Here is a 26266-nt window from a genome sequence, read left to right on the forward strand (position 1 = left end):
GGGTGCTTCCCCGAGTGGCCCCTTCCTGGCGTGGCGCGCCCACCTTCCCACCCCTCCTGGAACCGTGAATCACAAACTCTCTGTTCAGTGGCAGTCGTCTCCTGATCCACTGGCCTCCCCAGACCAGAAAAAATAATAAAACCTACATTTTAAAACTATTCACCCAAGTTTTCAGTCAAACCCGGTGACCCTCCCTGGGGGTATTCCAGAGGCACAGAAGCTGGGGTCCAAGGCTAACACCCACCTGCTGCTGGAACTGGGTGAGGGTGGGCGGCGCCTTGGGGAGGGCCTCCTCGGCCCGGCTGTCCAGGGCCTCTGGGGTGACTGCGCGCCCGTAGACCAGGAAGCTCCTCATGGATTCCTGCAGGTCATCCGTCCAGAGGTAGGAGTACGTCTCGAAGGAGTCCTGGTACTCCTCGGCCTCCTTCATGGCGCTGACGACCCGGCCGCACAGCTCCTCCCTCATCTCTGTGAGGTCAGTCACGTCCTCCAGGTCGGCCTACAGGGGCAGAGGGGAGCACACAGGCGGGCGCTTTGCCTGCAGCCACGACTCCACTCGCATTGGACCTCCCCGCCCTGCAGGACGGCTCTCTACTGGGGGAAGCATTGCTGACCTCTTGAGATAAGAAATAGGGAAATTGCTCATTTGCAATGTTCTCTGTGAGAAGATAAGCTGTGACTTTGGTCCAGCAGATCCCAGGATGCCTCAGATATTGATGCTTTATTTAATAGTTATCCAGCAAGGGCGTGGGCACTGGGGTATAGACAGGGCCCACATGGTTACGGTGCACGGATGGGGTCATTATCCAAAGAATCACAGAAATGAGGCATCGCGACTTGAACCCTTGCTTTAAGGTGTAATGGGGAGGAGGCGGGGGAATGTTCTCTGAGGAAGTAACCACGGGTCAGAGAGCTGATGGGCAGGTAGGTGAAGGGCAAGAGGGGCAGCCAGGTGCAAAGGCCCTGAACTGGGAGGGAGCAGATATTCCAGGAGCTGACAGAAGTCCACTGAGGATGGCTGGCCAGCGCAGGGAGCATGAGAGGCCTGTGCTGGACAAGGGGCAGAAAGCCTGACCCAGACTGGTGTAAGAAAAAGACAACTCATGGGCTCATGTAACTGGAGAATCGCAAGGTGGGGGATGTTTATTAATCATGCTTTTCACTGCCTGTATCTTAAGATGCTTCGATATCTTAAAAAGTCTTGCTGGTTGGGGAGAGACTGTCCTACCAGGGCCAGAGGGACAAAGGACTCAGAAGCAAGCACACCTCTCATGTCTAAACCCACTGACCCTGGGTCTACACCCCAACCACCTCCCTTATCTAATCCCCATACTCCAAGCCCACATTCCTCCTGCCCTCATCACCTGCGATCAGGCACCAGGCGCTGGAGGTGACCTCTGCAGCCCAGAGCCCCCAGACATCATGCAAACTGGCCCACTCCGGGCCGTCTGTCCTTCTCCCACAGAGCCCTGATGAGGTCTCTGGCCCGGGCTTCCGCCTCACTCCGGCTTCCCGCTGCTGCCCTGCCTGGCCCTCCCCACCTCCTGTTTCTGTGGGAACTACAAGCAACATTAAACTTGTAATGCCTTGTATAGTCATCTCTGTAAATTAAAATCCCAGGGGCATAAATCAGACCTGGGCGGGGTGTGCTCAGCTTTGGGTATGATTGATCCCGGGACCCTTGTCCTGCATTGCTCTGTTCTCCTCGTCAGAGCCCCAAGATGGGTGCAGGACCACCAGATGGGCATCCTGCCAGACCCTAGAGCACACGCAGGGGTCTGTTTGTCATTGGCCTGAATTGGGTCCCATGCCCGTTCCTATAAGCGGACCGATCCCTGGGTGCAAACACTATTCTGAGCTCTGCAACAGCTTGCTGCATGCACCCAGTACATCACCCCTTTGCGGCCCGGAAATCCTCAAGCCATTTTCTTTGCCTGACACCATTGCCTGGAAATCCCCGCCCACCCTCTAAAACTCAGCTCACACGTCAGTCAGCTCCTCGGGGGAACAGTCCTTGACCTTCCCAGGTGTTTCCTCTTGTGCACTCACCTCACTATACACATGCACACACACAAGTACACACACATGCACACATGCACTTATGCATATGTGGATACACAGACAGACACATGCTTCCTCCCTAATAATACAGAGCATCTTCTATAAACATCTGTTATTGAAAATAATATGTGCCCCTTATAAAAAAATGTCAATCAACACAGTCCTGCCCTCCATCCTTACCCCCATTCCTGTTTCCCATAAGCAAGCACTCAACAGTTTGGAGTGCATCCATGGAAGGACAGACTTTTGTTTCAATGAATGAAACCATATTCTAAACACTGTTCCACAACTTGATAAACACTTAATAGCATGTCACCACCATCTTTCCATCCCTGGCTCATTTCTGTGCCTTGTCCAGACGGCTTTGTGTGGATGGGCCAGAATCTACTCAGTGCCTCCCGTTTGGTGGACATTGAGGCCTTCTCCAATTTTTGTTTTACTGTAACATGAACACACCTCAGGGGAGCCAGACTTCCTGTGCCTTTTGAATTCCCAGAATCCGATCTGACTTTGGCTTAGTCGTGTTGGGTGCATTTAGAGTAGACGGCTAGCTGAGCGCTGAGAGTGACAGGTTTAAATCATGCAAGGGAATGAAAGGCCAGGCAGCGGGGTAAGAGCACCTCTCAGAGTCTTGTTAAGGACGGGAGGTGTCCCAGGATTGAAAACCAGGCCCCCTGAGTGGAAGCCGCTCTGGGAGGAAGGACAGGATTTGGGGAGGAGTGGGGAGAGAAATCAGGTTTGTGGTCCCGGGGGAACTGATGGAATAGGAACCTCTGGTCTCCTTGCACATTCAGAACCATCATCATCGAAAATGTAAATAACCAGGCATTGCTGAGGTAGGAAGGCAGTTCCGAACCAGGGAGAAATGGGCGCCTCTGCAGGGAAAGTGGGTGGGCTGCACGAAGCGCAGGCTGACCTTGTAGTTCATTCGGCCCCTGGCCAGTCGGGGGATGAGCTTGGCTGCGTTGTAGATGTCATCGATCAGGCTCTCAACCAGCATCAGGAAGCCACCGTCTGCACCCACCTCCAGGGATGGGTTGAAGACCAGCCTGTCTTCATCCAGCTCCATGTGTACTTCAAACAGAGGGGCGACGCTCTCCTGAAAGGTACAGTAGGGAGTGCCAATGCCTTGCCCTCGGTTGGACCATTCTCAATGCCCAGATGGCCATTCCACACCCCATCCAAGGTTCAGGGCTGACTCCTGCTGGCTGGGACCACTCTGGGGAGCATGCTTCTGGGGGCTCCTTGAGCAAGAGATATGAAGCCGAATGCCCCAAGGGGCCCAGAGCAGGTGCACTAGGCTGGGGCAGCAAGTGGAAGTGCAGAGGGCCCCCCCACCCCAGTGCAAAGCCTGTGCCTGCTGCTGACCAGCTGTATGGCCATGGGCAAGACGCCTCCCAGTTTCCCCAGTAAATAAAACTGGGATAACCATTTTATAGAACAGGGACACTGATTGTCTCCATCTCTTTGGGTTGTCTCTCAGAGACTAAATCAATCAACAACATATAAAGCACGTAGAGTGATGGCTGGTTCACTTCTAATGCTGGCAGCCATGGCCACAGCCATGCAGGGTCACAGCCAGGCCAGATGGCCTTTGCTATGCTCCAGAAAGGACAAGCTTTGACAGCCATCTGAGGTTTCTATTTACAAAGCAGAGGCACACCATGACCCCGTCTGGTCCTGGAGCCCCGCTGTGAGGCCGCAAGGTGGGGGTGACTGTCCTTATTTGCAAGGTGACAGGATGGAAGTTAGCCCAACACACCAGCAGTTCTCAAAGTGTGGGCCAAGGCCCACAGGCGCCACAAGATCCACTCCACAGCCACTGATCCTCCCCCAAACACAGCCCTGTGGTGGTCAGCTGGAGAACCCGTGGGTTTTCTCTGACCACGGTGGGGTGTTGACCAGGTTCAGGTGAGTTGCTAAGTGGTAGGAAAGGTTCATCGTCATAGACTCAGGGGACTAGGCTTTTCCAAAGCGTCTAACTCAGGGGTTTGCCCCTGCCTCTAGGCCACTTGCAAATAAGGGGCCGCCTGGGATTTCTGAGAAGGATGCTTTGTTATCAGGGAATCATCGTGGCTTTGGCTGGGGCTGCAAACCGGTCGCCCACACTGCCAGCCCTGCCGCCCTGTTGGCCAGGGGTAAACCTCACGACTGGGCGTGGTAACTACTTTCACCACCAGAATTAAGGGCCTGTGATTGGTGACAACCACCCCAGCAGACGTGTGTGCTGGGCTCAAGCGCAAACCATCAACCCTCTTCGACTTGTCCATGGTGTCTCGCTGTGGTCCTCACCATCCTCTCCTGCGGGTGGGCTGGATGGGCTGGGCGTCTTTGATCTTGCCTACTAGCAGCTATCAAAATCATTTGGGAATCATTGTAATGGAAAAGACATGGGTTGGGAAGGGCTCACCTGGAGAGAAAACATGGGAGAACTTCCCCGAATGAAATGAACAAGCACACCGTCTTTGCTGACCTGGTTTGCACCCGCACTGTACCCGGCAGAGGGCTGAATAGGCTAGTGGCTGATCCTGCTGACAGGAGGGCACCCCCACCCCGATCTGCATGAGTGGGTGCAGTGGTGCCTGACTTCCCTCACCCGGCAGCAGGGCAGGACCGCTTAGGTATTCTACAGCCGATGCATGGGGTGCCAGATTTAAGGTGACCAGACGTCCTCAGTGCCTGACACTGAGGAGGACCCAGATGCAGGGCTTCTAGTTTAAAATCGGGATGAGTTGTCGCCCTAGGCAGATTTTAGTAACTCCGTTTATTTATAACATGACAGCCTATTCTTTCACCAGGAAGCTGCAAACTATAGATTCCAACATCCTTATCTTACATTTATAATACAAATGTGTGCATATACCTATGCATACACATCTACACATACAGATCTTATAATAAAAACTCACATCTATAACCATGTTGTCCATTAGGTAGCTGAGAGATTTGTGAATGAAATCGTCAAATTCGTCTAAGACCATCTTGTCAATGTAGTTGATATAATCCTTCCAGGACAAGCTTGTCGTATCTGCTCTGAACAGTTCTGCGTTTTCCTGCAAACAGAACCACACAGTTGGCTGACATTTCACTGGTTTGTCCATCCACTCTTTAATCGGCTTATTCAGTGAGTCCTTGGCCCGCCCCGTCCTCGTTCACGCACTGCGGACACACGGTCCCCTCGGTCCCCTAGCGGTCGGGGCTCTTCCCCACGGCAGGCTTTGCGCAGGCTGCTTGCTCCCATCCTCCCTCCCACGTCTGGCTTCTTCAGTCTTTTAGTTTCAGCTCAAAAGTCACCTCCTCACAAAGGCCTTCCATTCATCTCAGGTTTGGTTCCTGTCCCTGCCGCCCACCTGTATCTCTCCAGCAATCCACTGTCTGCACCTATCATGGCACAGATGACAACTCGGAATCACTTTATTTGTCTTTGGTCTGTCCCTCCCCTCGATGCCAAGCTTCATGAGGACAGGGATTGGCCATCCTTTCTACTGTTGTACCTGCAGCATTCAGCAGGGTGCCTGGGACAGAGAGGGAGCTGGAGGGTGGGCGGGCGGGTGGGTGATGGGTGGAACGGTAGACGGACAGATAGTGCATCTCTAAGATACCGAATGCTACAGGGAAACACAAAGATGAGTATGACCCGCTTTGCAGCCTCAGGCAGTTATTCTAATAGAGGTGAGAAGATACAGGCTGAAATAACTTAATTGTAAGGTAAAAAGAAATGGTTCCGCTATATCACAGGAGTAGAGGACTCCCCCATGTGTGCAAACGGGACAACAAAGCCTTGTCTCAGTGACTCACTGGCCTCTCTCCCAAGCCCTGCCCCTGTTCCCAGCTGCCCTGCCCCTGTTCTCAGCTGCCCTGTCCCTGTGCTCAGCTGCCCTGCCCCTGTTCCAGCTGCCCTGCCTCCTTGCAGCCCTCTTGCTGTGCTCCTGTGCTGTGAAACTTGTCCTGACCCTAAGCCAAGTTTATCTCTCCTGTGCTGTTTCCAACACTTCTGAGAGTATTAATAGGTTAGCCAGTTAGCTCTTCTAAGTAATGTTTTTGCAGTTTAACATTTTAATTTGGTGGGACTTCCTGGCACCACAGCAGAGGGGGAAGGAAGAAGATCAAGAAATGAGATGAAACATCTTCTGGTCCAGTCAGTCTCTCCGCTGGGATAATGGCCTTCTGAGCAATGACTTGGCCCATGAGAGCAGCAGGGCCTGCGGGTCTGCCTGGCTGTGCTGACCCATCAGGTAGTCCTACCAATGACTGCACCACACACTGGGCAACCCCAAAAAACTGCCCTGAAAATGTCTTGAGCTCAAGGGAGAATTTCCTTTTTTTCAGGTTGATGTAGGGCTCCGCTTTTCATATCTGTCTGAGAAGCAAGCTAAGATGCAAGCTGGACAGACGGCTGCCAGGTGAGGAAGGCCCAGCACCCCCTGCGCTGTCAGGAGTGCAGGCTGAGCTTCCAGGGTAGCCTGGCCGCTGTCTCACAGGCTCCCTCTGAGCACGCCTGCAGGGACACAGGCCCACTGGCAGTTGATACTCTCGGCAAAAAGGAATGACCTGCGCTCTAGGCAGGTTGGCAGGGTTGGCAGGGGTGTGGCATCACATCGCCCGAAGAAAATGCACTGGCAGGGACATGCCTCACACACACATTCCGTGTCCCTCACTCCTTACGTGCTGCCGTTCCTTCCTCCCGCTCGGGGATGGGGACAAGGATGGGAAGGCAGCAGTGCTTGTCCTTGGGCAGCTTGTCCCCAGGAAACATGATTTGTTGACCTTGTGGGAAGGTCAGAGCTTGTGGGAAGAGGGGGGCAGACATATGAACAAGAGGAATTGGCTTCAAAGCAGACATTTAGGAGGGCCTGCTATTTTAAAATTAGACTCTTGGATTAAAGATGGGAGGACTCTGTGGCCACTGAAGTCATAGCTTTGTGATTTCTAGCCCTCCCCCTTCCCCCTCCCCAGGCAACGCGGGTGGGCGCTGGGGGGCTCCTGGCGCGTCCTTACTGCGACCATGGCTTGGATCCTCTGGCCGGCGGCCTTGACCATGGCGTAGCGTCTGTGGAGATCGATCACCCTCCCATGCAGGTCTAACAGGGCCTCTTCCTTGCTGTCCTTTCTTTCAAACATCGGGTTGGCCGACCACTCCTGAGAAAACATGGGAGTGAGAACAGCATTCAGAGAAAGCGCTTCTGGTCTTGCTCCCTCACCACGCTCTCCTTGGCGTGACTGTCCGGCCCCTTCCTGACCTTGGAGAGGCCTGCTGGCCAAAGAGCCTTAGATGACTGAACGCAAGACCGGTCAAGGCCCCAGGGGCCGCCAGGAGACACTTCCCGGGGAGAGGCTGAGGGCGAGGGTGTGGGGTCGGAGCCAGGCAGAGCGCTCGCAGCTCCAAACAGGCTGTGGGACGGGGTCCCTTCTGTGGGGGCGACTGACCTGCCGCCTAGGGTGGGGAAGGGTCGGCAGGGCAGCGGGGCTCCGGCTCTCCTGCACTTAGCAGTTTAAAAAGGGTGCTAGTCACCTATAATTATGATTTTGATTTTATTCTATTGGCCGATAGTTGGATAATTTTTCAAAAATTTCATCAAAGCAACACATATATGATAACAAAACACATAACAAGACAAGTTTTCTGAGAAAACGCACACCCTCTTGGCCCCATCTCTCCGTACCCATCCCCCCGATCCCATCCCACTCTGAAAACTTGGGGAAGCTTCTAGTGCCTGCCTCCAATGCTCTAGATTCTTTGTGACTCTTTATGTCGAGTTCAGCCATTTCTAGACCATCTCTGGGACTACAGTGTGAATGATGACGGCTCAGCCTCCTGTTTCCGAGGGTGGGGACCCCATGATGGGTTTAGTATCTTTATAAGAAAAGGAAGAGACTAGAGCTCTCTCTCCATGCAACAATACAGTGAGAAGGTGATCGTTTATGGCCCTTACCACAAATCAAATCTGAAGGCACCTCGAGCGTGGACTTTCAGCCTCTAGAACTGTGAGAAAGATGTCTGTGGTTTAAGCCTCCAGTCTATGTTATTTGTTTACAGCAGCCCAAGGCGACTAACGCAGTGAGTCAAGGTGTTTTCTCTCCCTCCTTAAAGGACACCTTTGCTGCTCTAATGCAGAGAGGGAGTCATGTCAGAAGATACTCCCACAGCCTCAGAGCCATCAGAAAGGTCGCTCCTTCCACGCCCAGGGACGCATGTGGACACAGTCAGAAAGGGAGACGTGTAAGAGAGTGCATGCGCACAGGAGGTGCCCATGAGCTGAAGAAATACTGCATTTTCAGGTGGAAAGCACTTAATGAAGTCCAGGGAATATTAACGAAAGGAGCCACACATCTGGATGCACTCTCATGGTGTTTCTGAACACTGACTGCAACGAAAATTGGAGATTGGAAAGAAAAACGATGGTGGAATAGGAAGGTAAGGCGGAAACCTCCTCCCACAAACACACCAGGGAAGCAACTCCAGCAAATACAACTAACCCTGAAAATGACCTGAAGACTGCAGGACAGATCACTCACACCCACGAAAGAAAAGAAAACCATGCAGAAGAGGGTAAAGTTGGCAGAGCCACCATCAAGTGGGACCCAAGCCCTCCCCCCACTCCAACCCACAGGTGGGAGGAAGAGGAACAGAGCAGGGAGGGGGTAGGAGCCCAGGATCACTGCACACCTGGCCCTGAAGATCTGCTCTGGGCTGATGAGTCTACAATGCTTTGGGTTCTGGTGATGAGTGGGACTGGCCACCAGGGACAGTTGGAGCATTCTGGGAGACGGAAACTCCAGCCGCTGTGCAGGACTGGCCCCACTGAGACTCAAAGCAGATGTGGCAGTTTGAAAGACTTGCCAGCAGTGGGAGGGGTGCCAGGGGGGTGAGGGTTGGACAGAGCTCTCTCCACAGGAGAACGTGCAGGTGGACATACCTCCCCAGCCCTCCCTTGGCCCAACAGGAGCCCTAGATGCTTCATCCTCCCTCGCCGGCAGCTCAGCCCCAGGCACTTCCCTGCTCACCACCAGCACGCCGGCCCACTAGGCCCAGAAATGTCAGACTTTGAGGCCTGGAGGGCAGAGGGAGGCTCTCCCAGCTTTCCTGGCCCTGTCTCAGCCCAAGTGGGGAGGCACCTGCAGGAGCTGGCTCCGAGATCTCCTTCCGCCCTGCTGGCAGCCAAGCCCAGTGCTGTATGTCTCGCCATCACCAGGGGGACTCACTGCTGCAGCACGCCCAGCCACCCTGCAACCTGTTGGGCCGGCCCTGCCCCAGACCACACAGGTGCCCGGTCCTCACTGCAGGGAGTCCCTGCAGATGCCGTAGGGCAGACAGAGAGCAGCCCTGCCCACAACGATCCCAGCAGAAGCCACTGCTCTGATGACAAAGGGCCGACTGGGGCAAACTGCCAGGGCCAGTGGACTGAGACAGCTGCTGGCAGACAGAAAGGCAGCCCCACCCACTTCCCACAACTGCAACTGGGGCTCCACTGCAATGGAGAACCAGGCACTGGATAGTAAAGGGTTTTGAGTGTCTGGGCACCACAAGATGCCTTCTTCATAAGGTCATTACTCTCTGGACCAGAAAATACAGCAGATCCGTCTAATACAAAGGAAGAAACAGAAACCCTGACAAAATGAAGAGGCAGAGGAACTGTTCCAAACAAAACTGTGGGATAAGATACTAGAAAGAAGATTAAATGAAATGGAGATCACCAATCTTCTTGATAAAGATTTCAAAGTAAAAGTCATAAATATGCTCACGGATCTGCAGAAAAGTGTTGAAGATGTGAGGGAGGACTTCAACAAAGAGATACAAGAGCTGGAAAAGAGCCACTTGGAGCTGAAGAATACTGAAATGAAATATACAGTGGTGGAAATGAATAATAGATTGCTGCAAGTAGAGGCAACAATCAATTAGATGGAAATTAGAGAATAGTAACACAATGAAACTGAGGAACAGAGAGCAAAAAGGATCTCTAGGAATGAAAGAATGATAAGAGAGCTGTGTGGCCAATCCAAATGAAGCAATTTTTGCACAATAGGAGTACCAGAAGGAGAAGAGAGAGACAAAGAGATAGAAAGTCTCTTTGAGGAAATAATTGTCGAAAACTTCCCCAATCTGGGGAAAGAAATAGACACTCAGATCATGGAAGTGCAGAGAGCCCCTACTAAAAGGTACCCCAGGAAGACAACACCAAGACATACAATAATTAAAATGACAAAAATTAAGGATAAGGAGAGAGTATTAAAAGAAGCCAGAGAGAGAAAAAAGATTTTTATAAGGGAAACCCCATCAGGCTATCAGCAGAATTCTCAGCAGAAACTTTACAGCCCAGAAGGGAGTGGCATGACGTATTTAATGTATTGAAACAGAAGGACCTTCAACCAAGAATCTCTACCCAGAGAGATTACCATTCATATTTGAAGCAGAGATTAAGCAATTCCCAGATAAATGAAAGCTCAGGGAATTTATAACCACTAAGCCAACATTACAGGGTATGTTAAAGGCACTGCTGTAGATGGAAATGTTTCCAAGGCTAGTTTCACTAGTGAAAATAAACCCACAGTAAAGATAGTAAACCAATTAATTATCAAGAAAGTATGAATTAAAACAAAACAAAAATAGTAAAACCAACTATACACAAAATTAGTCAAGAGATACACAAAAAGTGCAGATAATGACATCTAATAATACAATGTGGAGGAGGAAGAAGAAGAAAAAAGAAATAGTTTTAGATTATGTTTGAAATAGAGCAGTCATCAACTTAAGGTAGACTATTATATAGCCAAGAAGCTATCCTTGAACTTTATGGTAACTACAAACTTAAAGCCTATAATAGATACACAAAAAAATTAAAAAAGAGGAATCTAATCAGAACACTAAAGAAAAACCATCAAATATCAAGAAGAGTATAAAAGAGGAAGAAAGCAACAGAGAGAAACTATAAAAATGACCAGAAAACAATTAATAAAATGGCAGTAAGTACATACCTGTCAATTATTACCTTAAATGTGAATGGAATGAATGCACCATTCAAAAGACATAGAGTGGCAGAATGGATAAAGAAACAAGGCCCATCTACATGTTGTCTACAAGGGACTTGTTTCAGCCCCAAAGACTTACATGGACTAAAAGTGAAGGGATGGAAAAAGACAGTTAATGCAAATAATAGGGAGAAAAAAAGCAGGAGTAGTAGTACTTATATCAGAAAAAATATATTTCAAACAAAGAAAGTAACAAGAGACAAAGAAGGACATTACATAATGATAAAGGGGTCAATCTAACAAGAGGATATAACCATTATAAATACCTATGCACCTAACATAGGAGCACCTAAATATGTAAAACAAATACTAACAGAATTGAAGGGGGAAATAGATTGCAACACCTTTGCTTTAGGAGACTTTAACACACCACTCACATCAATAGGCAGATCAACCAGACAGAAAATAAATAAGGAAACAGAGGCACCTAACAACGCATTAGATCAGATGGACTTGACAGGTATCTACAGAACATTCCACCCGAAAGCAGTAGATATACATTTTCTCAAGTATATGGAACATTCTCTATAATAGATCACATACTAGGCCACAAAAAGAGCCCCAATAAATTTAAAAAGATTGAAATTGTATCAAGCAGTTTCTCAGACCACAATGGTATGAAACTAAAAATAAATTACACAAGGAAAACAAAAAATCCCACAAACACATGGAGGCTAAGCAACACACTCCTAAACAATCAATGAATCAATGAACAAATTAAAACAGAAATCAAACAATACATGGAAACAAATGAAAACAAAAACTCAACAGTCCAAATTTGTGGGACACTGCAAAAGTGGTGCTAAGAAGAAAGTACATAGCAATATGGGCCTACCTCAAGAAACAAGAACAATACCAAATAAACAGTCTCAACTCACAATTAAAGAAACTAGAAAAAGAACAAATGACCCAAAGTTAGTAGAAGGAGGGACATAATAAAGATCAGAGCAGAAATACATAAAATAGAGAAGAATAAAGCAATAGAAAAAAAATCAGTGAAACCAAGAGCTGGTTCTTTGAGAAAATAAACACAATAGGTAAACCCCTAGCCAGACTTATCAAGAAAAAAAGAGAGAGTACACAAATAAACAAAATCAGAAACAAAGAAGGAATAATCACAACAGATATCACAGAAATACAAAGAAATATTTGAGACTATTATGAAAAATTATATGCCAATAAATGGGACAACCTAGAAGAAATGGACAAATTCCTAGAAAAATATAACCTTCCAAGACTGACCCAGGAAGAAACAGAAAATCTGAACAGACCAATTACCAGCAATGAAAAAAACAAACAGAAGTCCACAACTAGATGGCTTCACAGGCTGAATTCTACCAAACATTTAAAAAAGATTTAATACCTGTCCTTTTTAAAGTATTCAAAAAAGTAGAAGAGGAGGGAATACTTCCAAACTCATTCTATGAGGCCAATATCACTCTGATACAAAAACCAGGCAAAGACACCACAAAAAAAGAAAACTACAGACCAATATCCCTGATGAACGTAGATGCAAAAATCCTCAACAAAATATCAGCAAACCAAATAAAAAAATACATCAAAAGGATAATACACAATGACCAAATATGACTTATTCCAGGGATGCAAGGATGGTACAATATTCATAAATCAATCAATATTATACGTCACTTTAACAGAAAGGATAAGAACCACATGATCATCTTAATAGATGTTGAAAAAGCATTTGACAAAATTCAACATCCATTCATGATAAAAACTCAACAAAATGGGTATAGAGTGCAAGAACCTCAAAAATAAAGGCCATATATGACAAACCCATATGTAACATAATATATAATGGTGCAAAGCTGAAAGTTCTTTCTCTAAGATCAGGAATAAGACAAGGATGTCCACTCTCCCCACTTTTACTCAACATAGTACTGGAGGTCCTAGCCACAGCAATCAGACAAAACAAAGAGATAAAAGGCATCCAAATTGGTGAGGAAGAAGTTAAACTGTCACTATTTTCAGATGATATGATATTATACATAGAAAATCCTAAAAACTCCACCAAAAACCTATTAGAACATAATAACTGGATTCAGCAAAGTTTCAGGATATAAAATTAATACACAGAAATCTATTATATTCTGTATACTAACAACAAACTAGCAGAAAGAGAAATCAGGAAAACAATTCCATTTACAATTGCATCCAAAAGAATAAAATACCTGGGAATAAACCTAACCAAGGAGGTGAAAGACCTGTACTCTGAAAACTACAAGACACTCATGAGATAAATTAAAGAAGACACAAATAAATGGAAATCTACCTCAAGCTCATGGATAGGAAGTATTAATATTGTCAAAATGGCCATCCTGCCCAAAACAATTTACAGATTCAATGCAATCCCTATCAAAATACCAACAGTATTTTTCAGTGAACTAGAACAAATAGTTATAAAATTCATATGGAAGCACAAAAGACCCTGAATAGCCAAAGCAATTCTAAGAAGGAAGAATAAAGCTGGGGAGATTATGCTCCCTGACTTCAAACTCTACTACAAAGCCACAGTAATCAAAATAATTTGGTACTGGCCCAAGAACAGACCCATAGATAAATGGAACAGAATAGAGAGCCCAGATACAAACCCAAGCATATATGGTCAATTAATATATGAGAAAGGAGCCATTAGCATACAAAGTGGAAAAGACAGCCCCTTCAATAACTGGTGTTGGGAAAACTGGACAGCTACATGTAAGAGAATGACTGGATTATTTTCTAACTCCAAACATAAAAGTAAACTTGAAATGGATCAGATCTGAATGTAAGACATGAAATCATAAAACTCTTAGAAGAAAACATGAGTCAAAATCTCTTGAGCATTTAAGTATGACCAATTTTTTTCTGGACATATCTCCTTGGGCAAGGGAAACAAAATAAAAAACGAACAAGTGGGACTACATCAAATTAAAAAGCTCCTGTACAACAAAGGACCCATCAGCAGAACAAAAATCATCCTTCAGTATGGGAGAATATATTTGTAAATGATTTTCTGATAATTGGTTAACATCTAAAATACATAAAGAACTCATACGATTCAACACCAAAAAACCAAATAACCCAATTAAAATAACGCAGAGCAGAGGACCTGAACAGACATTTTCCCAAAGAAATAGATGGCCAACAGGCACATGAAAAGATGCTCCACGTTGCTAATCATCAGGGAAATGCAAATCAAAATCACAATGAGATATTACCTCACACCAGTTAGAATGGCCAGTATCTCAAAGACTAGAAATAACAAGTGTTGGCAGGATGTGGAGAAATGGGAACCCTCCTACACTGTTGGTGGGAATGTAAACTGATGCAGCCACAGTATGGAGGTTCCTTAAAAAACTAAAAATAGAAATACCATTTGACCAAGTAATTCCAGCTCTAGGAATTTACCCAAAGAAAACAAAAGCCCTGATTTGAAAAGATATATGCACCCCTATGTTTATCACTGCGTTATTTACAATAGCCAAGATATAGAAGTGACCAAAGTGTCCATCAACAGATAAAAGGATAAAGAAGATGTGGTACATATACACAGTGGAATATTACTCAGCCATAAGAAGAAAACAAATCCTACCGTTTGCAACAACATGGATGGAGCTGGAGGACATTATGCTCAGTGAAATAAGCCAGGTGGAGTAAGACAAATACCATATGATCTCACTAATTCATAGAACATAAAAACAAGGTAAAACAGAATGAACAAAACAGCAGTAGACTCACAGACACTGAGAAGGGACTGTGGTTACCAAGGAGGAAGGGCTGAAGTGGGTGGGTGAGGAGGGTGAGGGGGATAAATGGACACAAAAATTCTCAATCATAATCTAAGTTGGTCACAGGGATAGTACAGCATGGAGAATGTAGTTAATGATTCTGTCCCATCTTCCTGTGTTGACATAGAGTGACTGCGCTAGTGGGGGTGAGGATCTAATGATATGGGGAGCTGTTGGACCACTGTGCTGTATATTTGAAGCCAATGTAAGATTGTATATCAACAACACTTTGATTAAAAAAAGAAAAAGAAAAGCTTTGACTGCCTGGAGACAGCGAGAACAGGGGCCCGTGAAGGCCAGTCGTGCCATCGTCAGCCCTGTCAGCACTTAAGTTATGGAACAGGCCTGCATAGGCTGAATTGTGTTCCCCCGAACTATACACCGAGGCCCTAAGCCCCAGGATGTGAGTGCATTTGGAGAGAGGGTTAAAATGAGGTCATCAGGGCAGGCCCTGATCCAACCTTATACCCAGTGGAGGTCAGGACATGCACACGTACGTCCACGCGAGGCCACAGATGGGGAGACAGCGTGTACAGCCCTGGAGGCACCCTGATCTCAGGCTTCCGGCCTCTGGGACTGTGAGGAAACAAATCTCTGTTGTTTCAGATGCCCAGTCTCTGGCTCTTTGCTGTGGTTGTCCTAGGAAACTAATACAGGGATGTTTCCCCGGTGTTGAAAGAAAAAGACCGTATCAAAAAGCACAGGTGAGGTAAGATGTTTTTGGATAAGCAGGGCCTCAGAAAAGATGTCATCAATGCACCCTTTCTGTGGAAGTTCATTGAGGAAATGTTCCATTCAAATGAAAATGGAATCAGGAAAAAGAAAAGGGGGCGGAGCAATGATATTTGTCTAGGATTTATTGAGTAAATCCAAGTGGATGGTGATGAAACGAATATCATTTATAACGTGAAAAAGAAGGCTCGCACTGTGCTAAGCCAGAGGAGGCTCAAAATAGATGCACCCTAGTGAAAAAAGTTAATGACGGCCTGGGTCAGAAATTCTAAAAGATTTGAACTCAGGAGTTTGCGGGGTGGAGTGGCATGTGGTGGAAATCAGCACGAGCTGAAGGCCCATCTTAGTGGGGGCCAGGGGCATGGTGGGCAGGGAAACAGAGGTGCTGGTGGGGCATTGTGATCATTGCATTTTGCTGTGTCGATAGAGAAGTATAGCTTACCCATGATTCTTGTCAGAATAGTTACATAGGAGACATTGCAAATTAATGGGGGATTTAAAAAGACTTCCTTTTGGACCGATTGCTGCAGATGGCTGCAAATTAGAGTGCTGATGACAGACCATGGGGGAAGCTCATGAAAGATCTCCCCAGGTTTCTGGATTGGGCTTGAGGGAAGGGACCCTGCTGCTTCTGTATTGGTCAATGAGCCTGTTCCAGGCGGGGCTGAGTTAGGGCATCTTTCTACCCCTTGTTCCTGGAGCTGGCCCTGCATACACACTTGCTGAGCTCATCAGAACGGAACAGAATTGAACTCTGCAGAGTGACCTGGGCCTCTCCTGCCCTGGGACCACCCTGACTTCGTTGTGCAATCCATGCACGTGCTTTGGTACCTCAAACAGCAGGTTCCCACTGCCTCTGGCACTTGCCATGAGCATCTCTGCGTGGCCCATTTCCCCCAGGACCCTCTCCGAGCCTCCACCGAAGCCCTGCCGGTGTGCCTTGCAGCTTTCTCACCTTCATGGCCTGGGAAATCCCATCTACATTTTGCTTTACTTTCTGCATCCTGTTCTGCAAGTTATGTAGAATTTCTCGCATCTCTTGAATATATTCAAAAACACCTAAAATATAAGTTTATAGTAATCTGATAAAATGAATGATTTAACAAGATGAAAACTTCCCTTGGGCTGGTTTAACACCCATTATTACGAGACAGCTCTTGGAAACCACCTCCTTCAGAATGTGGAGCAGAAGAGGTCACTGCGAATTCCCCGAAATGCAGTGCTGGGGAACAATGCATACTGTGCCTCTGTGGAAGCAGGACTTCCCTGTCCCCAAAGAGGTGGATCATTAACTCCCCCTAGGAGCTCTAGACTCCTGATGTCAAAGGGCCCCTCCCCTGAGCTTCCTGGCCCCTCCAGTCATGAACAGAATGCTGGACAGACTTGAGCTTCATTACAAAGTATATGGCTGCCCTGCACAGAAAGGTCCATGCAGACCCTGGTTTCACTTGATGGACAGTCCCCCCTTCTCTTTGAGATACCGGAGGCAGGAAATGGCAGAGGACGGCTGAAAAGATGGCAGAAGGCAAGGTGGGAGGTTCGATGGAGGCAGGAGCAATGGTGGTGGTGCCCACCCAGAGGTGGTACTGGGCATGAGGGAAGTCAGTTGGGTGCCTTCTGCCTGGTCCAGGGGTGGGAGGAAGGGAGGAAGAGGCTGCTGGGTGCACTTCTTACTACTTCTCCAACAGGTGCCCGAGCCACCTGCCATGTGCATTGGCTCTGCCCGTCAGCTGTGCCCGTGGGAACCACCACAAAGCCCAGCCCTTGATGGTTCCCAGGAGTCTTTGCCTGATTCCATCTGTAAGCAGCACAGACAGGCTCTCTCGGGACTGGGTGAGCAGGTGAAACTACCCTTTAGCTTAAACGTGACCCTGTTCCATTAAATCAGATCCATGTAGTCACAAGACAGAAGTGGCTCCTTGGCTATATTTTAGGACAGACGCTGGACAGGCTGGATCCCCTCCCCCCAACCCTGTCCTCACCCAAGTCTAACCCAAGGTGACATGGTATGGCCTTGGTACCTTCGCCATCCCAGAACAACGTCGTCTCAGCGTCCAATAATTTGGCATCAATTGCTTCCAGTTCTGACTTCACTAGTGGAAACTCTACATCCATCATGATGGTCTTTATCTGCAAAACAAAAGCTCCAGTTTCAGGGCCTTTGTTCCAAATTCAACCAGATTTTTCAATTGTCTCATGGTAAGGATTTTTATTACTCAATCCCACCCAAACTAGTTAACATTAGTGTGTTTGGGAATTATATGTAAATCGAATTTTGGGAGACTTCAACTTTTAAAATTGTTTTCATCCCCAAGGATTTATGTATATACTTCACTCTTAATTACCCCTGGTAACAGATAGAAAGAGAAGGAAATACAATAAGGCCAAAACAGTGAGTGTACAATCCGAAATTTTAGGAAGTTTGGCTAAGATTCATAAAAAGAAAGTCAGAGAAATAGCTTGGCTAACTGGGACATTTCTGGGCTCAGAAGCTCCACATTTGTCTACACAAAGAGATCTAGGAGCTGCAGAGATGCCATTCAAGTTTAAGTGGGTCACAGTTAGCAGTAGTGTAGGCGCCATGCAGTCTTTGACCGAGTGCCACCCTGCTCTGCGAAATGAGTTTAATGCCTGAAAACCACAGTTCACAAAACCCAAAAAAAGAAGGCCAAGGAGGGAGCATACATTTTTTTTTCTAACATAAATTATTCTTTCAAATAACAAGCACCATTTGAGTTTTGGAATATCATTCTACCTAGCAAAATTTTGATTTTTACATAATTTTTCACGAACACTTCTATAGAGTAAGGGACATACACAGGAATAAATTGTGCATCAGGTGCTGTCTGTTTGCCTTTCAGAATAGTTCTCCACATACATTAGGGGCTTTAAACGGTGCCTCCGCCCCCACTAGGATTCCAAGTGTTTTCAGGCAATTGATTCTTAGAAAAGGTGGGCAGGGCTGGAGAAGTAAAGTGAAGAGCTATCACCAGTGGAAACCAGACGGAAGTAAAGGAAAGCGTCTACGGAATTGCAAAGTGGGTCAATGTGAAATATCGATGACATCTATCAGAGTCTGGCTGCTGAACAATCACACTGGGAAGCAGTCCCCTCCCCACGACTGGTCCCCTTGCTTTGATGGTATATCCTAAGTAAAATCATCTCATTAGGTGCCTCTTCAGCATCTTTGCAGCTAAATCCCTGGAATAGGGTTCAGAGGGGAGCCCTTGATACAGAATTTAAACACCTGGGAAAAGGTGCTGAGTTTCTGAGGACTGTGCTGTGGGCAAAGGTATTAGGGCTGCCCCCTCCCACCCCATCAGACACCAGGGCCAGCCCCCCTGGGGGAGCCGGGGAGGGGGTGCTCCTCTGCCTTGTGAAGGCTGGGCTACAGGGCTTGCCCACCAACTCACGCGGATACTCAGATATTTGGAAAGGCAGTTCCCACCTATTGGTTTTATGCCCAGAAAAGTAGCTAAATATCATCATGCCCTTGTAATTGCTGGAGCAGACAAAGCTTGTGATGGTAAGAGCCATTTAATACACCCAGTTTACTATTTTTCAACAGCCAGTGTTATAAATCCAGACCTTTAGGGCCTTTTTTCCCAGAAATGTGATCTGGGGAAAAAACACTCGTAAGCGGTCCCTCAGACACCCCAGTGGATTCCTGCCAGCACCACACGCACACTGGTCTAGCTCGGATATTAACAGATGTCACCGGTCTGGTGTCACCGGCAGCAGAAGCTACGCTGAGGATAAGAAGCACTTGGAGGGACCCGGCGTGTCTCCAAAGAGGGAACCGGTGTGGATCCCGCAGCCACCTCAGGCGCTCGGCCGGACCTAAGACCTCCCTGCTCCCACCCGGGCCCGGCACTCCTGTCCCCAGAACAGCGCCCTGCCCAGCCGAGGTTAACGGGCTCCACAGATCGGACAGCATGTGCTCAATTGGGTTTTCTTTGGAAATACAGAAGGGGAAGACCAATTTTTTTATCCTAAATAACATGAAACTGTTTTTTTTTTCTTCTGGATTGCACCATGGCAGACAAACTTTTTCACTGAACGTAAAGCCACAGATGGTTTTCCATGGATTCACAGTATTCTCTAAAGCTTCATTTTCTTTAACCGCCACGGCTAGGAGGCGTTCTGGAGACCCGGTGAACACAGAGTTCTCTGAGTCCCAAGACGGGGGGTTCTGCAGAGCCCTAACTCAAGGAAATGCCCTTAAGGCAGACAACGGGGGTTCCTAGCCTGTAGCACAAATAAGCGGGCCAATTAAAATTTTACCTTGAAAAATGAAGCTAATGAAAATGAGTGTACTGTAGTATATGTTGCACTCGTCTTAGGTCACACACAGCCTCGCCCTCATTCCTGGAATGGAGTTAGGCACACATCATGGCTGATCTCGTGTGTGTGTGTGTGTGTGTGTGTGTGTCCACCCGGCACCTTTGCTTAGTCTTTGTCTTTCCCAACCTCCATGAAGGAGGTGGCTTCTATCTTCCTCAGTCCCCAAGACCTGGCTCTGAATCTTTTGATATTCCCACCCTTCTCTTGGTTGGCATCTGAGGTGGGTATCGAGTTCCTGGGCTTGGCTGAGCACACAGCGTCGTCGTCACCATGCCCTGCATAGGGCGCCTGCTCTGCACTTCCTGGGTGACAAAGAAGCACCCTTGGGATTCACAGTGTTCCTGGTAGGAGGAGGGTGCATGTCACGCTACGCTCCGGTTACTAACACCTGCTCGGAACTCCGCAGGGAGGCTGGGAGGGCAGCACAGGATGCAGAAGCAGCTCCCTCTGCGCATCCGGTATGGACCTGGGCTTTGGGTACGAGGCCCCAGTAAGGGAAGGCGACTGAGGCACAGCCCCAGGCGGCTCTAGGAACAGAGCCCTCACATCGGGAATCTGGGAGTCCGTAGGCGTCTCTTAGACATATTGAGACACAAACACAGGAACAGGGATATTCCAGGTCCCAGACAGTTTTTCCAGCTGGGGGCCAGTTGGCTGCAGGAAGTTAACTCACTGGAGTGAGTGCAGTGCGAGGGCTGCACCAACAGCTGAGGCTACAGAGGGGGCCACAGACGCACCGCGCCCCGAGGGTCCCGGAACTGGGGCTGCTAGGCCACGGCTGGCTCCTCCTCTGTGTCCGGGGGCCTCTCAGGCTGTCTGCTGCTGCCTTCCTCCTGCAGCCGAGGTTTCTGCTCCCCTTTGGTTTCTCTGCTCCCCCTGACTCCAGTGTGAGTGAGGTGGGACCCAATTCCAAATTCCCAGCGTCCTGTGTAGGGCTCCCCAGAGAGCTCTGCTCCTGATCCCAGGGCCCCTGCACACGCCACCTCACACGGCTAAGCAGGCTTGTCCATGAGCTTCTGGCAAGGACCTTGACTTGGGGAGAACATGCTGGATTCCCCGGCGGGCCCAGTGCGGTGACAGGCCCTCACAAAGGGGAGGTGAGGAGTCCAGAAGTGAGAGCAGCAGGTGACACTGGAGTGAAGCCGCTTGAAGATGGGGTGGCTTGGCCACGAGCTGAGGAGCGAGGCGGCCTCCAGAAGGCAGCGGCGTCAGTAGAAGGAAACAGGCTGTGGGCTTCTGACACTTGTGCAGTAACACGCTTAATCTGCTGTGGCTTGGGGAAGGGGAGGGGTCATGGGGTGCAAACGGCAGCCTCTCCTGGGGTCTGGGGTGGGGTCCATATTAAGGGGGTGCCCATATCTACTGCCTGCTGTGTCCACATCCATGCTCTCTGGGTCCCCTTCTGGTTGCTATTCAGCTTCTGGGGGTCCTCATGCCAGGAAGGAGGTGCTCTGAACAAACAGCCCCGCTGCTAGGACAGCTTGTTCTCCACATCTGATCAATAACTGGGAGTGCTTCTTGATGATCAGTCTCTTTATGGTTCCTTGGGCTGGGTCCCCAGATCGGATGGATAGAGCTGAGGGTGGGCCGGCCGCCCCCCAGCCGTCTGCTGACCTCGAGGGCGGCCCCCTCACACCTGCTTCCTCACCACACACGGCCGGGAAGTCTGTAATCCTACTCAGATTCTGGGAAATGCCACCCGCCCCCAACTTCGATGGAAGTAATCTTGAATGACTGACATTATCCAGAGCAAAATGTACTTAGGAGAGTAGAGCATCTACAGACGATCACGTGATCACACCGAAGTCCAGGGGGAGGAAGGTTCCACCACCAGCTGCGCTGAATCAGCACCATCTTTGCTGCCAGCGTCCGTGTGAATGGCTGGAACCACATTTCAATATGAAGATGTGCTCACTTGTTCTATTCCACCGGGAGCTCTTGCGGCTGCGTTTGTCCTAAACAAAACCCAAAACTTGGCCAACTGAACAGAACAAAACTACACCAGCTCACCTCATTGTACCAGCCAACGATGAGCTCCAAGTTGCCCACAAACTTCCGGAAGGTCTCATGCTGGGAGAACAGATTCTTGGCACTGCTTGGAATCTCTTTCTGCTGCTGGAAGTTCAAGTACTTGACTTCTCTGAGAACTGCCACCAGCTAAGGCAAAGGAAGGTCACGGGAAAGGTTGGTGTGAGCTCAGTGGGACAGTATTTAGCCACCCAAGTGAAGGTCTGTCCCTCGGATGCTCCTAGAGCCTGAGGGAAGGTTGGGGGGAGTGTTTGGGGAGGCAGGTTGTTGGTGGGACCAGGATATCCTCACCCTGTCTGCTGCTCCTGAGCCAGAGCACGCGCCAGCCAGGGTGGACGACAGCATCACTACCAGGCGGTCTGGGGAGGCTCCAGGTCTGCGCCTGGCTCCTCCCTCGGATCTAACCTTCCCTCCTACATCTGCTGTCGCCTGGTTCTCGCCCAGGTCAACACCGGGGCATCACTTCTGACAGAGTTTCTGCCCTGTCAGTAGATGCTCAACAGATATTTCATTCAAATGTTTGTTGAACCAAAGAATGAATGACTTTTAGTGGAAGAGAAGGTTTCAGAGGAAAGGTCACACCCGGGCTCCCTGCCTTCCTGGTCCCACTGCCCAGAGCAGCGCAGACACGTCCACGTTGGGCGAGCGCTTGCAGGGGTTCAGGCTGCTCCCGCTCTGTCCCCCACACACATGCAAACTACCCGGGTTTTAGCCCCAGGACACACACCCCACAGCACACACCGTGAGCTCCTTCCAGCTTACCCAACTTGACCCAAGTCCATTTGATCAGACCCTGCAAAGACCCTTTCTTTTTTCTTTTTTTTTAAAAATTCTTAAATTGACATTTCCTCTTGGGATCCCATGAAAGGCTGCTGAGCTTTAGATGTACTCATTGAAGCTATTTTCAAGGATGCTACTATTTTATCTCATACCTTAAATATATCCTGGACAGACTTTAAAAAATACTTAAATAATGTAGCTAAATACGACATAGACACCAGCCCCCACAAGCTCGTGCTGTTGGCAGAGGAGGACTGAGCTCAGCTGTACAGGGAGCTTTGGTCTCACCCCCACCCTCCACAGTGGAACCTCAGATCCCAGGGGTGGCCTTTGACACGGGCACCTTCCAGACCCAGCGGCAAGGTGGCACCCACCGCTTTGCTGAAGTTGACTCGGAGGAGGTTCATGGCAGGGCCCCGCCGGATCAGGGGCTGCCCCAGGTTGAAGTGGCAGGCCTGGTCCGCCCCTGCCACCCACTGCTGATAGACCTCCTCGCGGTAGCGTCTCAGCAGCTCCATCATCTCATCATACTTCTGGTAGATAAGCTTGGCCTCCGCACTGGACATGACCCTGCAATCACGGTCAGACGGGCTGGTGAGGCGCCCGCCCCACGTGCACATCCTCAGGTCCCCTGGGCGCCCCCGCCACGGCTGCCAGACCTCGGGGCATGGAGCAGCCAGCCAGCTTTGTCTCCCCCAGCTGAGGGACTGAAATACACAGGTGGACGGTAGCCCTCAATCTGCAGCAACTGGCCCAGCAGGTCAAGCAAGAGCCCTCGTAGCAACTGGCCCCAAATGCCAGGACTTGATTAATAACACCAGCTTCCCTAAGTTTTGCCTCCCTTCCAACTGAGGACCAATTGGAGAAAGCCAGGTATGTCTCCAACCAATCACATAGGTTGCCCCTCCTCAGTTCCCCTGCCAGCAGACCCCCATCGGGGCACACCTGAGGCCCGCCCTCTGTCCTGTAAGCGCTCCCACCCCGCTGCCGAATGCTTGTTCTTTCCACCAGGCGGGCCATCAAGGGGAAGGGGCACAAGAAGGCATCCAGAGGAGGAGACAGGGACACACTCTTCTGGACTGTGCCTTGGGAAGTGAAGGCGTGGCCGACACAGAGGGAGGGGTAGGCTCTCCCAGCTGCCCGCAGCCCTGGGGGTGCCGCCTCCCACACCCCGGGGCGGCGCCCCGACTCACGGGTGCTCTATGTGCTTCAGGTCCCTCATGGGCGCCTCCAGCCTCTCCTGCAGCTCCAGGCTCCACTTGAGCTGCCCGGCCACGGAGGGCATGTTTCTGTGGATCGGGGGGACAGCCCCACCTGCGGATGCTGAGGACTGGGCATCATACAAGACTTTGGTGTTGTCCAGCTCAGCATCAAACAGCTGCAGCATGACCAAGTACCTGGGCACCACCTCAGCAAGAATTAGGGGCCGCTCCAGGAGGCCCCCACACATATGCAGGAGCTGTGGAGAAAGGAGACACACCTTTGCTGGGGTGCCCGCCGCCTGCCCCATCCCTGGCATCGCCCCGACCTCTCAGCTGTTGACACAATTAGGGAAAATATGTGCCCCATCAAGACAAAGAGCCTCTCTCTGTGTGGCAACAGGTTAAACGAACATCTCTGAGATCTTCCTATTGACATATGCTGGGTCCCCAAATATGTGGCTTGTAAACCAACAGTGTAAATAGGTCCAAGGTCTGGAAAAATTTATTCTGGGCTTAGAAGAAATGAGGTTTGGGGCAAAGAAGATTTAAACAATTAAAAAATAAAATTAATTTTTTAAAAATAGCCATGATACTGCATTTATGTAACCATTATATAACCAGGGCTGACTCTACAACCAGATGGAGAAATGTTTCGGTCAGAATTACTCCCCTTAGGAAGAGCCCCTTAGGAAGAGCTGACCCTCAAGGCCCCGTTCAGGCAAGGAAAACCACCACCAGGAGGCTTGTTCGGCTCTGAAAAGAGCCGTGGGCAAAGGGGAACAAGGAGAGAACAGAGCCAGAGGAAAGGAGGAGGGGCCCCAAATGATTACATTCACACAGCGCTGGTGCAAGTGTCCTGGGGCTGCCGTAACAAAGGACCACGAGCTGGCAGCTGGGACAATAGAAATTTATTCTCCGGAGGGCAGACGTCCACAACCCAGGTGTGGGCAGGGCTTGAAGGGAGGCTCTGCCCGGGTCCCTCTCCCAGCTCCCGGGGTGGCCGGTGGCACAACCACTCCAGTCTGTGCCTCCATCGGGGCGTGGACTTCTCTGTGTCTCTGGGCCTCTTCTCCTCTTCTTATAAGACCCCTGGACATCCTGGATGAAGCACCCACGCCGTTGCAGCAGGACCTCATCTAATTATATCTCCAAAGAGCCTGTTTTCCAGTAGTTCACAGGTACTGGGGGTTAGGACTTCACCATGACTTTCTGGAGGGCACAGTTCCACCCAGCAGCACGGGGAGACATGTTTCGGCCTTGAGCTGAGCAGGGTGGAGGCGGCGAAGAGGGCAGGGGCCCAGATAACATGCACAGACGCCGAGAGTTCGCAGAACGGGCTGGGAGAGCTTCGCCCCCGAGGACTTGAGGCCATTATAGGGAGAGCTTTGCGATGTTTAGAGGCTGCGGCCCTGGGGGTTCAAATGTCCGAGGAGCAGGGGCAGCCTGGGTCCCCTGGAATGCGTCATTTCCATGAGAGGAAAGCCCGGACCTGCACACCCGTCAGCTGGAACGCCCCTGACCTGAACTAGTCCAGGGGGCCTCGCAGCATATTTCTGAAAGCGGTAACGGTGCCGGAGGGCCTTTGCAAACAGCTTGCTCATCGCCCTCTCCGTCTATGATAGACATCGGGAGTTGTTTAACAAATAAAAAGATTTTTAGAAGAGAATAAGATATTTTATCTGGGTGTTTTGGTTCAGGTCCTGGCTGGAATCAGAGGGTGGCTCAAATTGGGACCAGAGGGGCATTTCATAAAGGCCCCTGCAGGCCAGCGGCGGCCAGGGTGCAGGGCGGCCCAAGGGGAGCACAGAGCCCGAGGCGGGGCCCGAGGGGGAGGGAGGTGCCCTGGCTGGGACCCAGAGAGTGAGGCCTCCTGTGGAGGGGACCTGAAGGAAGGTCCCCCAAGTCAAGGCTAGCCCCAGGGTGCGGGCACAGGCCCCCACTGCTCTGGAGGCCCAAGGGGCTCAGCCAGCTCACAACAGCCCGTTCTCCCTGTGGGCACAGCCCGAGCTCCGGGCGCCTGAAGGACTGGCCCCAAGTCTCAGATTTGCCTCAGACTGTGGTTTGAAAAATGTGACCATTGTCCCAAAGATGGCCTTTGGGGAAAGAGTGAAACAGTTGCAGATACAGGAGGTGAGATTTTCAGGTCCCAAAAAGCCAGATGGAACAGCCACCGAGTCTGGAAAGAAGCTTAAACTCTGATGTTCTGACCGTGGTTCCCAGCAGGGAAGAGACGGACACATCAGGACCCCGGAGACATTTTTAAAAAATCGACACATGACAGTTGGTAAAAAAAAGGTTCCT

The 26266-nt window shown here is 49.6% G+C and overlaps 1 protein-coding gene across 1 annotated transcript in view; it reads right to left on the minus strand.

Annotated features, from left to right (window-relative positions):
* The window catches only part of DNAH17 (dynein axonemal heavy chain 17), a 108669-nt gene that overhangs the window by 71815 nt on the left and 10588 nt on the right, over window positions 1–26266 (minus strand). The window contains exons 11-19 of the mRNA XM_036910419.2: window positions 23957–24222; window positions 23138–23333; window positions 21966–22112; window positions 17633–17741; window positions 16567–16670; window positions 7060–7200; window positions 4971–5114; window positions 2978–3160; window positions 245–499 (exon numbers count right to left, since the gene is read on the minus strand). Coding sequence (XP_036766314.2) covers window positions 245–499; window positions 2978–3160; window positions 4971–5114; window positions 7060–7200; window positions 16567–16670; window positions 17633–17741; window positions 21966–22112; window positions 23138–23333; window positions 23957–24222 — 1545 coding nt within the window. The remainder of the gene's footprint in view (window positions 1–244; window positions 500–2977; window positions 3161–4970; window positions 5115–7059; window positions 7201–16566; window positions 16671–17632; window positions 17742–21965; window positions 22113–23137; window positions 23334–23956; window positions 24223–26266) is intronic.

The sequence above is a fragment of the Manis pentadactyla genome, chromosome 4 (genome assembly GCF_030020395.1).
Source record: "Manis pentadactyla isolate mManPen7 chromosome 4, mManPen7.hap1, whole genome shotgun sequence".
In the NCBI taxonomy this organism is placed as follows: Eukaryota; Metazoa; Chordata; class Mammalia; order Pholidota; family Manidae; genus Manis; species Manis pentadactyla.